General features: G+C 35.7%; 2 protein-coding genes across 2 annotated transcripts; both read right to left on the bottom strand.

Annotated features, from left to right (window-relative positions):
- Positions 1-1,383: 1,383 nt before the first annotated feature.
- Positions 1,384-3,394, bottom strand: LOC120769394 (mucin-5AC). Its single transcript, XM_040096365.1, has one exon. It carries the CDS (start codon positions 3,250-3,252, stop codon positions 1,648-1,650), a length of 1,605 nt encoding a protein of 534 aa, XP_039952299.1. The 5' UTR covers positions 3,253-3,394; the 3' UTR covers positions 1,384-1,647.
- Positions 3,395-8,851: 5,457 nt separating this feature from the next.
- Positions 8,852-12,912, bottom strand: LOC120768379 (ethanolaminephosphotransferase 1). Its single transcript, XM_040095045.1, has 5 exons — positions 12,841-12,912; positions 12,710-12,778; positions 11,542-12,152; positions 11,295-11,475; positions 8,852-9,431 (listed from the first exon to the last, which is right to left on the bottom strand). The coding sequence occupies exons 1-5, from the start codon at positions 12,910-12,912 to the stop codon at positions 9,141-9,143; spliced, it is 1,224 nt and encodes a 407-aa protein (XP_039950979.1). The 3' UTR covers positions 8,852-9,140.
- Positions 12,913-13,439: the final 527 nt, after the last annotated feature.

Consider the following 13,439-nt stretch of genomic DNA (forward strand, 5'->3'; position numbering starts at 1 on the left):
CAATAAGATTTTCATGCACTGTTTCTTTTACTTTTTCGATGGTATCTTCACTGGGAGAGGTGGTCCTATCAGGTCAATTGAAAAATCCCCGGCATAAATTTGTTTTTTTGAAATTATACTGTCCGATTTATCATTTGCTTTAAAATAGGCATCGGCGGTCACCTCTTTAATCGAGGAAAATGTCTTCCCAGCGAGCATTATTTAGAGATCTGACAAGAGGAAATAGTCGTTGGGGCCAGTTCTGGAGTTGCGGATTCTTCCTTTTTCAAGATCGCTAATAAAGATATGTCATTCGCATTTCAAAATACAGACTCCATAATCGTACAAGTCAACTGTTGCGATTTTGCGCACTTTGGAGCGGTTTCATTGTATGCAATTCACTCGGATGACTGTCGATTTGACTTCGGACTGAAAAGATGGAGCCATGTTTCACGCATTGTCACTTATGGATGCAAAAACTCGGGTTTATTACGCTTGAATATCTCCAAACACTGTTCCGAATCATCAACTCGTCGTTTTTTTTTTGCTCAAAAGTGATTTCCAACGGCACCCCGCTTTCTCATACCAAAACATTTATGAATGATATGACGAACACGTTCAGTGAATGGCTATAGAGTGTCTGCTTTCTCGAACAACTTCACTTTACAGTCATCCAATATTATGTTAAGGACTTTTTGATGTTTTCGTCGGTAAGCACTTCGTTTGGGCATCTACTTCGTTAACTATCTTCGGTGCGGTTCTTACCATATCTAAAATTTTCATACCGATCCTTGATGGTCCAAGTTTTTGCTTCAGCTGTATTTTTCCAATCAAAAAATCTTCCTAATGCAAGCTGCTTTTAAAAGTTAGGGCTAACTAAAAATCATATGGATTTAATTCTAGTAGCGCCAACTATGTGTATAGCCGGGGACTTTTCAATTGGCCTGTTACTTTATCATACGAGTATAACGATGAAGAGGATTTCAAGAACACAAATTCTAAAATATGTCGCTAATCAGTGGATCGGTGCATATTTCTAAACTCTTAAAGATTATTTTTAATTTTCTGGACGGTACATATAAATATTTTTTGAACTCCAACCGATTTTGCCAGAAATATTTATATCTACCTAAGAAATTGTAATATGACAATAAAATATGTGGATTATTACGAACCTCCGAAGAATATTATAAATCATAAGTTCTATAATTATAATCATAATTTTTAGCTAAAGTGAAGATATAAAACCTAAAGTCGATTCCTGTCGCCTGTAAAATGGAATTTTCTCAAAATCGATCAATACCAAAAAACATCCATGAAGTTAAAAATTACTTCGATTTTAGTTTTGCTCTCCAAATACACTTCCAGTTTCCACTCTCCCTCAATTCAAGATAATGCTTCTGTTAAATCAATATCTTTATTAATACTTTGCACTAAAGGCATAAATATAAATTGTTTCAATCGTTTATATAATCGTTATAGTTAAGTGTCTGTTTATGCTAGAGTGTATAGCAATTCCTCACTTAAAACTTATTGTAAAACGTTCGAATAGTTTTCTTCAACTATGATACTTAAAAGATGCCTTCAATTCAACTTGCGTCCAATTTCACTAATTCTATTATTTTGTTACTTATAAAAATAGTAAGCAGTTCAGTGCAGTCTTCATACTCAGTAGCCATCCACTTGACGACAAATGCCGTAGCTGTCGCGTCGCTGTCCAGGCATGCACAGTGAATCGTTTGCCTCCTTGACCATCGTGTCGAAGAACTGCTCCCACTCAATGTCGTCTTTCAGCTCACGCGGCGGCACATACAGCTCTCCCACACGTGCATTATCCTCTACATCGTCCAAAATCTGTGAGCGATCAACGGCATCGTGAGGCGCCTCAAAGCTTTTTCCATTTGGCTCTGGATGGAAGTAGAGACGTGGCGTATCGATCGGCGGATACAGATAAGTAGCGCCCAGTGAGTGATCTGCGCGATAAAGTGGCTGCAGATCAGCGCTGTTTTGATGTATACTATTCGGTGAGCTCACACGATTCGAGTCCAGGAAACTGTCGCCGCGTATGGCACGCGAAAGGCGATAATAACCAGCACCGTTTTCTGTGGGTTTGGCCGCTGCGGTTGTTGTGGTGGTGGAAATCGTAGCGATGTCGCCAGCAGCAGCGTTATTGCTAGCTGTGAGACCAGGTGCCAGCAACTGATTATAGCTATCCAGATAGTTACCAGAAATACGCGCCGGTGCGCTGTTCAACTCTGGCGGTGGTAAAGCTTGAATGACCGTCGGCTCTGCCTCCAGATGATAGGGTTTGATGAGGTGCTGGTAGGCAAGTGGATATGGTGGCGGTAATACATCCACCGGGCGATCAGGCTGCAAGTCTGCTGCGGCATTCTCTTCATTGGCGGCGATATCAAAACGAGACGTGGTGCGACCCTCAATGAAATCTGAGAGACGATTGGAAGATGCACCCAAAGTAGAAAATACTGATGCCGGGGGACCATGCGCACCGAGGAAGGCATCAAAAGGAGATTGCGCAAATTGCGGTGCGGTGAGGTAACCACGCGATCCTTCTAATGAGTGTGGTGCTTGCTGACGGCCCACATATTGCAAACTTGAAGGAAAGGTTGCTGATGATTTCAAAGGGTGACGATATTTGGTGCTGCCTGCGCTATTTGCGAAATGTTTGCGCTTCGATTTCGAACGCAAAGAACTACGACGCACTGAAGATAACAAATCTAGTATATCCAAGCCCTCAGAGGGTGATGGTGGTATCAGTACGATCATGAAATTCTCCAAATCGGCACGTATATTATACTGGCCGTCCTGACGCTGATCATAGGTTACTACACGACGTTGCGGTGAGTCCACATCGCTGTCGGGTGGCAAAAGTGATGTCGGCGGCGAGGCAATGGGCAACTCGGTTAGAGTTTCACTGACAGCTTCCTCATTTTTTGCCGTACTAGAAACAGCCAGCACAGCGGGAATAGTAACTGTGGTTGGCGTGGCTTGTGTGGTGGTAACGGCACCGCTTTCGCCTGCGGCTGCACTCTCCGCTCCGTCGGCTGACTCAATGGTGGCGGTTGGTGTTGGCGTTTCTTTTGTGGAGCTGAGGCTAGTTGCTGTTGTTGTGGCTACACTACTAGCACGCGATGCAGCAGCAGCACTTGTTACACTTGCGGGCAAGGCATAACTTGCGGAGGTTGGTAAATTCCCATACCTGTGACCCGCTGCCGAGCTGACAACAGCCACGAAAATTAAAAGCGCGCTCCGCATAACTTCTTCCAATATTTTCGTACCAAGCGTTTAGTTTCTTTATTTGTACTTTAATTCAAGTGCAAGCTTTTCGTCGACTTCCGAAGTTTATTGTTAAATTTTTAATGCACGAGCAGAAGCGCGACTGACGTACGTTCTTAACTCTCACGCGTTCCAAACGCAACTGTTCTGTACTGCGTGCGAGCGTTCACTTAATACTTCGCGCGTCTGTTGCCACTGTGGACTGCTCATCTCCATGCCCCGGACCATGAGCAATGCGCTCAATTGCTTGCTTTGAGAATTTTCAGTTGCTTTTTTCGTTGTTTTGTTGTTTTGGCTCTGACATAAAAGACTTGCCTCAACTCATCTGCTTTCTTCTCTATCGACTCTTTCAACAGTGGCGGGTAGTGTGGCAACTTTTCTTTCCAACATCAGAAGAAATGCAATCGCGTTTGCCTTGCTTTTAGCCTCACCTATTTTACACTATTTACTGTTTGTCTTTACTTTTTCAATTACATAGCTGCCGTCGTTCTATAAACACTTTAATATGAGTTTCTTTTAAAGAGATTTTTTCTATCTTTATTGCAGCTAATTGGCTTTATGATTATAATAACGGTATACATATAGTATTACTTGTAATTTGAAAAATATACATATACATATGTATAACGCTATTTCATTTTATTTACAGTTTCTAAATGAATTCTCATCAAACATATTGAAAGTTTAGTTTTTTTGATGGATATACATCAAGATCAAATTTGACCCGGACTGGGCTCACCAACCTCTCGCGTCGTAAACACACAGCTGACAACCACATACTTATAGACATAAATCTATCAAAGAATTCGGTTTACGTGCGTTGGTAAGTGGACCAGTCCGGGTCAAATTTTATCTTAGGTGCATATTTATTTCTGAAAGACTATAAAAAAGTAACTTATAGTAAATTCCAAAAGTTTCTTATTACTTTTCTTATTGCTTAACCGAGCTCACCTTTTATATGAAGAGTGCTCAAAATATCCTAGGAGGCGCTGGCATCTTCTATGGATCGACTTCGCTCAAAGTAAATATGTATTCCAATTATATTAAATATATGTAGGTACTGGGCAAATAAAAACTTTTTGAAAAAAATATTCCATAGACTTCACGGATTGGTTAGTAGTATCCCCATAAAAAACAGATAAATTAGTATGAGGGAGATGCTGGAACACCTCATACGCCTCTGACCGCCATTATCTTGATCTCATCTTGAATAACTATGAGCTTTGCCATTCATAGGACTAGATGAAGTATCAATATTATATATCAAATCGCTCTTAAAATCGAAAAAAGTGTTGACTTCTTGCATGACGAATACTTCAACTCAAATTGAGAACCTCTAGCTGGCATTACTAAGAACCAGAAGGTCTATGTGTGGCCGTCCAGTATGACCTAACCTAATCTTATCCATTAAGATCGTTATATCGCTTCTAATAAAGCGGAAAAACAAAAGCTTTGGTGCGGAAGGTCGCGTTTGCAGTGGTTCTGCCTTGTTGTTGTTGCCATCCAAATAAATATTTACTAAGCTGAATACTTTTTACGAGCACTATGAAAGTCTTGTTGGCGTTTGAGCAGACGCTCCTCGAAAATGTGTCACAATGGAATAATTCATAGCACTGTTGACCCATTTTAATGTTTGTTTTTTACCATTGACTAATTAACGGTTTGTTTGAAGTTGAAGGTTGAGGTGTAGACAAATGCGTGTTTGTTAAATAAACACAGTTTGCGAGAAGACTAAGATTTGCAAATACTGAATATGTGTGCTGGTTATGTCCACATACTATATTTTCTGTTTTTTTTTTTTATACCTTGGACAAGATGTATTAAGTTTGCTAGGAAAGGAATTCGGAGAACCTATAAAGTATATATGAATGATCGACGTGACGAGCTTAGTCGATTTAGCCACGTCCGTTTGCCTGTATATACTCAAACAAGTCACTCAGCTTTTGAGATATACATATGTCCGAGATTTTGCGCACGTCTCTTTCTCTCCAAGAAACGGCGCATTTGTCGGAACCGCCGTTATCGGACCACTGTAGCACATAGCTGTCATACAAACTCTCTGATCTAAATCAAGCTCTTGTATGAAAAACTTTTTTAGCTGACAAGATATATTTACGAAATTCGACATGGATTATTTTCCATGACAACTCTGCAATACCTAAAGAAATTGTCCAGATCGGACCACTATAGCATATAGCTGACATACAAACTGATCGATCAAAATCAAGATAAATAACTTTTTATACCCTTTTATGCTATAAGATATTCCCCAGGGAAGGGGCTCACATTTTTTGTTGTTTTTCTTATAATTATTTTATTTTATTTATTATTATTTATCATTTTCTGTAGTTTTAGTAAATTAATAAAAAAATAATAATTTTATTTAAACAAGAAACTCTCACTCATATTTTTTACTATTTTTTGTTACTTTTTACTAAAAAAACTGCTAACATTCCAATTGAACCGTTGCAGGGCCTCCACACCGTACCTTACAAAGCTCAGCTGCTCCGGTAAAGTCCCTTGCACTTGACTCACGCGTCAATGTCAATTTTTTCACATGAAACTCTAGATAATTTTACAACGTAGAATAATGTAAATAATAGTAAAATGCCAGCGAGAATAAAATATTTTGAATCTGCGCGTCATTTCGTCTGCTAAACTCATTTGGTACGTGATGAGCATGCGAAACGTGATTGAAATGCTGTCGAGTTTGTTGTTTAAGTCTTTTGTTTTTTGCGCACACCTGCCATAAATACAGTTACACACACACATCCATATATATATTTATGTATGTAATTCGCGCGTATTATTTTTCTTTACGCAAGTGCTGCTATTGAATTTGTCAAAAAATTAGGGGAAAGGTAATTGAACTGCGCTTACAACGAGCTTATCTGATGATAATTTGAAATTATGCGACAATAACGCAATACTGGTTTAACTTTCCTTCTTTTTTTGGATTTCTTACGCTGGTCTTTTATTTTAATTACTTTATTAAAACTTTTAATTACGATTTCGTGGAATTGAAATTTTTTCGGCTCAAATTATTTTTTCAAATGTTGAAGTGAAAGTTATTATATACTTTAATTTAAATTATCTGATAAAAATCGAAAGTTGATAGTGTCTCAACTTATTTAATTGAATATTCTTAAAAGTCTAAGTAAAAAAAGTTATTGAGAACAAGAATAAAAAAAAATTTATTTATTATTTTAAATATATTTTTTATTTTCAAAGAGGCATTTATGATTAGAAATTTAAAACTACTTCATTTTTAAGGTTTTCAGTATTATTTATGAACGCCCTTGTTATTTATTACTTTAGATATACGAAAGGTCATCGACCAAACAAAATTTTATAATAACAATCAAACTAAATTTTCCATTCCCTTTGGATTGCTCATTCCTACTCCAATAATCTTTACTATTGAAGACCATTTGCATATACTTTCTTGAATAGAATGTCTCCATAGATTTATGTTGGGATTTAGGGCCCGACTTACTGCTTACCATATCATTCCACCGATATTTTAACTCTCCCAAAATTCCTCAGTAGACGTAGCTCTATCATGTTCGAATGTCCACATTACACCCCAAAATTAGTCACCAACTTCACTAACACGTTATACAGAAGCTCTATGTATTTTTCTGAGGCGCTTCTTTTTTGATATCGAATGGCGCTATCAGCACCCAGGATTTGTTGGATGCGTCGAGTAGTGACTGGAAAAAAACAACTGACGCCGAATTTGCAAGTGACTTACGTTCTTATTAACCCCCAAAGGCCTTATTTGCCAAACTTCTCTTTGTTTTATTAAAGGCGGTCAGCGTGTTCAAGGTATCTTATCAAAATTCTTGGGATCCTTTAGAAAATTTTCGATTGTGTTCTTATTCCTTTTGGTCTTAAAGTTTAATGATAATTACAAATACCATTTTTGTAGAGCTGGTAAACGCTGGTACTGCCTACGGACCACTGAATAGTGGCTCAAAATGATAGCCTCGGAACTTCACTCTTAGCCTCTTGCCAACAATTTTGTACAAATTAATAACAAACAACTACGCATTTGTATCAGCAATGTATGTATGTTTCTTTAATCTCATTAATTTTTGTACATGTACATATTTATATACAATACATAAATAAAAGTATACATATACATAGGTGCATACTGCATAAATAATTAACATTTCAACGCTAGTTACTGAACGAAATTAAGCTATGTGGTATGTCTTTTCAAATTACACTGTGTCTGTGGTTTGTCTTCGCTATTTATTTAGTTACAATATTGCATTTAGGAAAGATTTTATGGTTTTGCACTGCATGTTACAAAGTTTCTAGTTATAAAAAGAGCGTATGTTGTACGTCTTTCTAGGAAATTGAAAATAACTGAATATTGAAAATATTTTTTTTTTTGCTTTAATATTTTTAAATTATTTTAATATTTTTTGAAATATTTTTGCTGACTAATTTATTTGGAAGTAGAAATTTTTTCGCACAAAAATATATTTGTATTTATGTATATTTAATTTTATACACAAAGGCAACTTAAACAAATAAAATGTTAAATTAATATCTTTTGCACAGCGCACTATAAATTATTTTTCTGATTTTAGAAAATTAGAATTTTGAACTAAATATTTAAACAAAATTTAACTAGTTTTAATATCTTGTTGTTCTAATGTCTTGTTGTACGCCATTAAAGCTGCGCACAGTTTTATTCAGTCTAAAACACTAGTTTTACTTAAATATATAGTTTATTTATTTATATTGTATTTTCGAAGACATACGTATGTTTCGTCTATGCACACATACACAATATTCGGAAGTAGCTAATTTTCACTAACTAAAAACTAAACTTAAACATGCATCATAAAGCTCGAGTTCAAAAGTTTCACGAACACAAAATGACATATTCACATTTCACTTTTCTATATAGTACATAAGTATATATGTATGTATGTATGTATGTATATTTCTTTTAGTTTTATAAAAATAAAATTTATGAAATTTGCGTTAAATTAATATTTATACAAATAAAAATATTAAGAGGTCTAAGCGGTTATTGGTAAACATTTGATAACTTCATTTAAATAAATTATTTTGTTGGCAATAAAATAATACACAAAATAAATACTATAAACTTATAATTAACTTAAGGTGATGTGAAATGAGGCGAAGAATTAACGAAGAAATTAATGGCAAGTGATGTGTGGTGCTAAGTGAGCGAAAAATATTGCCGAAAACAATTAGAAAATGCATAGTTATTGTAAATAAACAAAACAAAGCGCAATGGCTAATAAATACATTTTTAAATTTAGTAAAAATGCCGAGAAATAATGAATTAGAATAAATAGTTTAAATTATATGGCTGTTTACAATTATTAATTATACGCTTTTTATTACAGTTGCATAATAAATAATCACTTCACTTCAAGCTTTTTAGAATTTAGTATGAAATTAAATGAACAGAGCTGCCAACTAATCTTCTACTTCTATACTGTCTTTATTTTATTGACACTAAATGGCATTGCCGTATTCAAAAACCTATTATTTAGTGACAATTTTTTCAAGATCACGATTTAGAGAGCACGAATTCATTGCACGGTTTGTAAATGCACAAAAATATGAGAGACCGCTATGTAGCAAAAATATATATTAATATATTTCAATGTACATATGTACATACCTGCACTTTACCGAGACCAATCAATAAAGCTAAACTTGCTTCGAAAACACTTTCTTACCGGTAAATTATTAAGTAAAGGGTAAACGTTTATATCGAGCCTCCTGTTACTTTTGTTTTTGCCTAACTGCAAATGATTTATTTTTGCATTTGCATAAGCACACTTGTCTTTTTTTTGGTTTGGTTGCATTGTTTAGTCGGTTTTCTCCATGTCACGCAGACGTACGTCTTGGGCATTTCGAACGGCTGGTTCCCGCTTATTCACGCTGAAGCAAATGCGATTGAAATGCTCGCACATTTCGTTCACCACATTTGTGCCGTAATGCCAGTGTGTTAGTGTGGTGACGACGAATAGAACATAGAGCATTAGACGCTCGAGTAGCGGTATCCATAAGCCAATGCCCACGAAGACCAAGAATATTGGCATCATATAATGAAACACATCACAACGCGTATTGGACATTTGCGCCACAATCAGACGGCACTTAGGGGGAGAAGAGAGAAATGTTATTAGCTTAATGAAATTTTGCAAATATAAATATGTATATGTGTATTATCTTATCTTAGCTAATGACCTACATACGTAAGAGCGATTTTTTGAAGTGCCCAAATGGTGAACTTATCAGTTTGATTTGAAAAGTTGCAAAAAAAAATATTATTATCGCACCTGTATGCGCAATAAGTGTTATTATATACATTTTTCAATGCTATTACAACAAAAAATCACATCATTCGTTTAGTCATCTAGTTAACCAGATAAGCCATAATTAACGCACTGCAGTTTTTATGATCAATGTTATTGTAAATATATATGTATACCCTGAACAGGTTATATATCGTCAACTAAAATGCAAAACAACGCATCATCAAAAAAATCGAAAATCGCGGTCAGATTTAATAACCAGTATATAACATTTTATAACCCGAACTCAAATTTTGTTTCAATACGAGTATGATAACCAAAATGTAACCATTTTGTGAGCAAAATGTAACCATTTTATGGGTGTATGATAACCAAAATATATCCATTTTATAACTAAAATGTAACGATTTTATAAGTGTATGATAACCGAATTATATCCATTTTATAACCAAAATGTAACTATTTATAGCCAATACTCAAATTTTTTTTCAATATGAACGGGTTTTAATATAACGTTTTTCCTTCACCTATAAATTTATTAAAAGTGATGTTACATTATGTAGGTTGCCATGGTATTTGTAACCCAGTCTGAAATGTCGGATGCGTTATTAAATATATATCGGCGTAAAGCGCTGAATCGATCTAGTCATGTCCGTATGTCTGTAAATTTTTCACACGCCCGTTCCTCCGAAAGCTCATTTGTCAGAACCGCCGATATCGGATTACTATAGCATATAGCTGTCATACAAACTGATTGATCAAAATCCAGTCTTTGTGTGAAAATCTTTTGGTAGCGCTATAATCTCCGAACAAATTGTTCAGATCGGGCAATTACAGCATATAGCTGATATGGAAACTATCCGATCAAACGTATTTCTTTGTATAGACTTTTTATTTAAGAAGGCATCCTCACAAAATTTTTCTCGAATTATCGTCTAATTAGAATATTGAGAAGGGTATTATAGCTTCGTTGCAGCCAAGATTAACGTTTTTTTGTTTTGATTTGAATTGTTTACTTTATGAACATAGTTGTATTAGTGTATAATGATAATATGACAAGCAGTCATTTCAAATAGACTCAACAAATAGTGAAGCGTCGCAACGCGCAGCAGATAACATATCAGCAATTTCAGATCTAACACAAAACGTGAAATTAATATAAAACTTAAACTATTTGCAATTCAAATGTCTACCTACACTACCTGAATGCAACACAGAAAACTGTTTAAACAAGGAATTGAACACGTCTTATTTCGTTGTGTCATTTAGGTCGAATATTTTGAGATTAGATTTTTGACTTCGCATTAACTGGGTGAAACAATTTAAAATATTGAATGATATCAGGAAAGGGTATTGTGTGCGATTACTCCGCTCACTTGAAATACTTTCCATGAACAAAAAGAACCAACTATTTAAAGTGAAGGCATTTGTGAGCACATTTGCGTTTGCTATCACTGAGTGATAAGATAAAGGTATTACTGCAATGCAAAACATATACATATTTTGAGGCTCTTAAAATCAATAGTAATCGTTTCAACTGTACGAATCATAAGTTAGCGCATACGCAATTAATTAAATATGAATCATTGGGAAATTTATATAAATCATTTGGGTCTAAGCAAATCGCTTCACATGGGACAGCTTTGCGTCACCGTCACAGCTAACATTTCTAACACTTCGTCACTATTTTGCTCCCATACTTACACTGATATTCGAGAATATTGTCCCACTCAGCAAAAACATAATACGTGGATCTTTCTCCATGATATCATTCGGTGAGATGAAAGGCCACAGCATCATTATAACAAGGAATACCAAAAGTGGCCATAATGGACGCATTGCTTCACTGAAGCAACGCATTTTGCCCGTACGCTGTACGTATGAGCTATAAAATGAATAAAGTGTCATTAACGAACATACAAACAAAATATATATGCGACATTTGGCTTACTTGTACACATTAATTATCACCATCGGTGTATTGGCCATAGCGCTGATGTGCAAAACGAACTCCATCATATGTCCGAGCGTGATACCCATGGGTAGTGTGTGTTGCCAAAATTGATAGCCGAACCACCACGTCAACAGGTACATAGCTGTTGAACCCCACATGCTCAAATCGTAACCCCACGGTAAATACAGAACACCTGTATTATACTTTTCCCAGTGAGAAACATAAAAATTGAAGAACACCATCCAGCATACGTAGTACATGCGTACAGGCGCCACAGAGTACTCGAGACTGCGGCCAAAAATGCTATACAGACATGTGGGTATCAGCACTGCAGTATACGAGTCGAGACCGTGATCGAAGAGTTCACCCAGCGGACCAGATAAACCAATGCGGCGTGCTTGTTTCCCATCAATGCCATCTAATGTGTAGGCCAAGAATATATTTACAGCACAGCATAACCACACCCAAGATGGTATGGGAGTAGTATTCGGTAAGCCAGAACTGGCGTAGAAATTCCAATCATAATAGGATAGAAGTAACAGATTTACTACTGTACAAAGGAAGCCAAGAAAGGTCATAACGTTTGGTGCCAGCCAACGGGGAAAGAACTGCAAATGATAGTAAGAAGATAACAACCGTTTATTATTGCATTAATAATTACAAGTCCTTACAAATTACAACACAAATATAGTATTAGCATAATATTATATATTAAGAATATAGTAGAAGTAGTATTTACATATCTACTTAGAAAAACATTTTGTTTGTTCCTAAAGAATTAATAGCATTCTATACACTTAAAGCTACAGCTGCACAATTTACTTTTCTTTCTTTATTTAAACGTATTGTTGTAGTACACATTTTCCACCATAATTATAATTTCTAATCACATGACATTGAGCTGTGTACATACGGCTTTTGTCCGCCAAGCGGTTTGTTTATGATTATTGATTTTCCTAACGCCAGTTAATTACTGCCCTCTGCCATAATTTTTTTGTTTTTGATAAATTGATTTTTTTTTTTTAACCGGCGAAGGCTGGGTTTTGTTTAAGTCAAATATTTAAAAAATTTCAAACTTTTGCGCAAATTGAGCGATAACAGAATTCAATTAAGCTGGTTTCTTTATAAGGTGCTGAACAGGTTTTCTATTGCTATTTCAACTTACTTTGACAGTCCAATTCCAGAATGGATGCATTACATATACGCTCAGGGGTGAGGTATCACGCGCGCTGTACTGTAATTATTTATTTAATTATTATTTATATTTCAACAACATTTGTTATGTTAGGCACTTACTTTGTAGTTGTCAAAGCCATTCAGTTGTTCTTTTGTCAGGTATTTGTAATTCAATAACTCTTGTAACGTCATTTTGACTTCGGATTGGGAAATGTGATTCTCTAACGCACTACAGCTGGACAAATCTGTCCCAGCACCGTCAAAAAGCTAGGAAGGGTCTACAAAAGAGTATTGCTGGTGTACGTTTGTTACGGAAGCGTTTAGTGCTTCAGTTAATTCATATAATCTGCACTATATTAGAGATGAATTTCAAACTGAAGCAAATTCAATTAAAAGGAATGTATGCAAATAGCTATAAACACACGTCCCATTTATATTGTTACTGTTACAAGCTGTGTTTGCGCACACACACAAATAATAGGCGGCTTGGAATAATCAAGCAGTTCATAAAGATGCGTACAAATCCGGCGAAGGATGGCTAATCAACAGCAGGTACGAGGGGTTAGCGCAACAATCCAGCGCTCACACACATAAACCGATGCAATGAATGTAGGCTTTTTCACTAATCTAAATTCACAATATTTCACTTGTTCTTAATCGATATTATTTAGAATTACATTTAGACGTTCTGTAGTGCAATTCAAAATTGATTTCGTGTT

This window comes from Bactrocera tryoni, chromosome 2 (assembly GCF_016617805.1).
Source record: "Bactrocera tryoni isolate S06 chromosome 2, CSIRO_BtryS06_freeze2, whole genome shotgun sequence".
Lineage (NCBI taxonomy): Eukaryota > Metazoa > Arthropoda > Insecta > Diptera > Tephritidae > Bactrocera > Bactrocera tryoni.

What these genes read in the sequence shown, in the direction of transcription:
- LOC120769394 (XM_040096365.1), bottom strand. Translation starts at nt 3,252, where the DNA reads ATGCGGAGCGCGCTTTTAATTTTCGTGGCTGTTGTCAGCTCGGCAGCG.
- LOC120768379 (XM_040095045.1), bottom strand. Translation starts at nt 12,912, where the DNA reads ATGACGTTACAAGAGTTATTGAATTACAAATACCTGACAAAAGAACAA. An exon ending in TCTGGAATTGGACTGTCAAA is followed by an intron (nt 12,153 to 12,709) that starts GTAAGTTGAAAT and finishes TATCATTTGCAG; the next exon opens with TTCTTTCCCCGTTGGCTGGC. An exon ending in CAATATTCTCGAATATCAGT is followed by an intron (nt 9,432 to 11,294) that starts GTAAGTATGGGA and finishes TCTCCCCCTAAG; the next exon opens with TGCCGTCTGATTGTGGCGCA.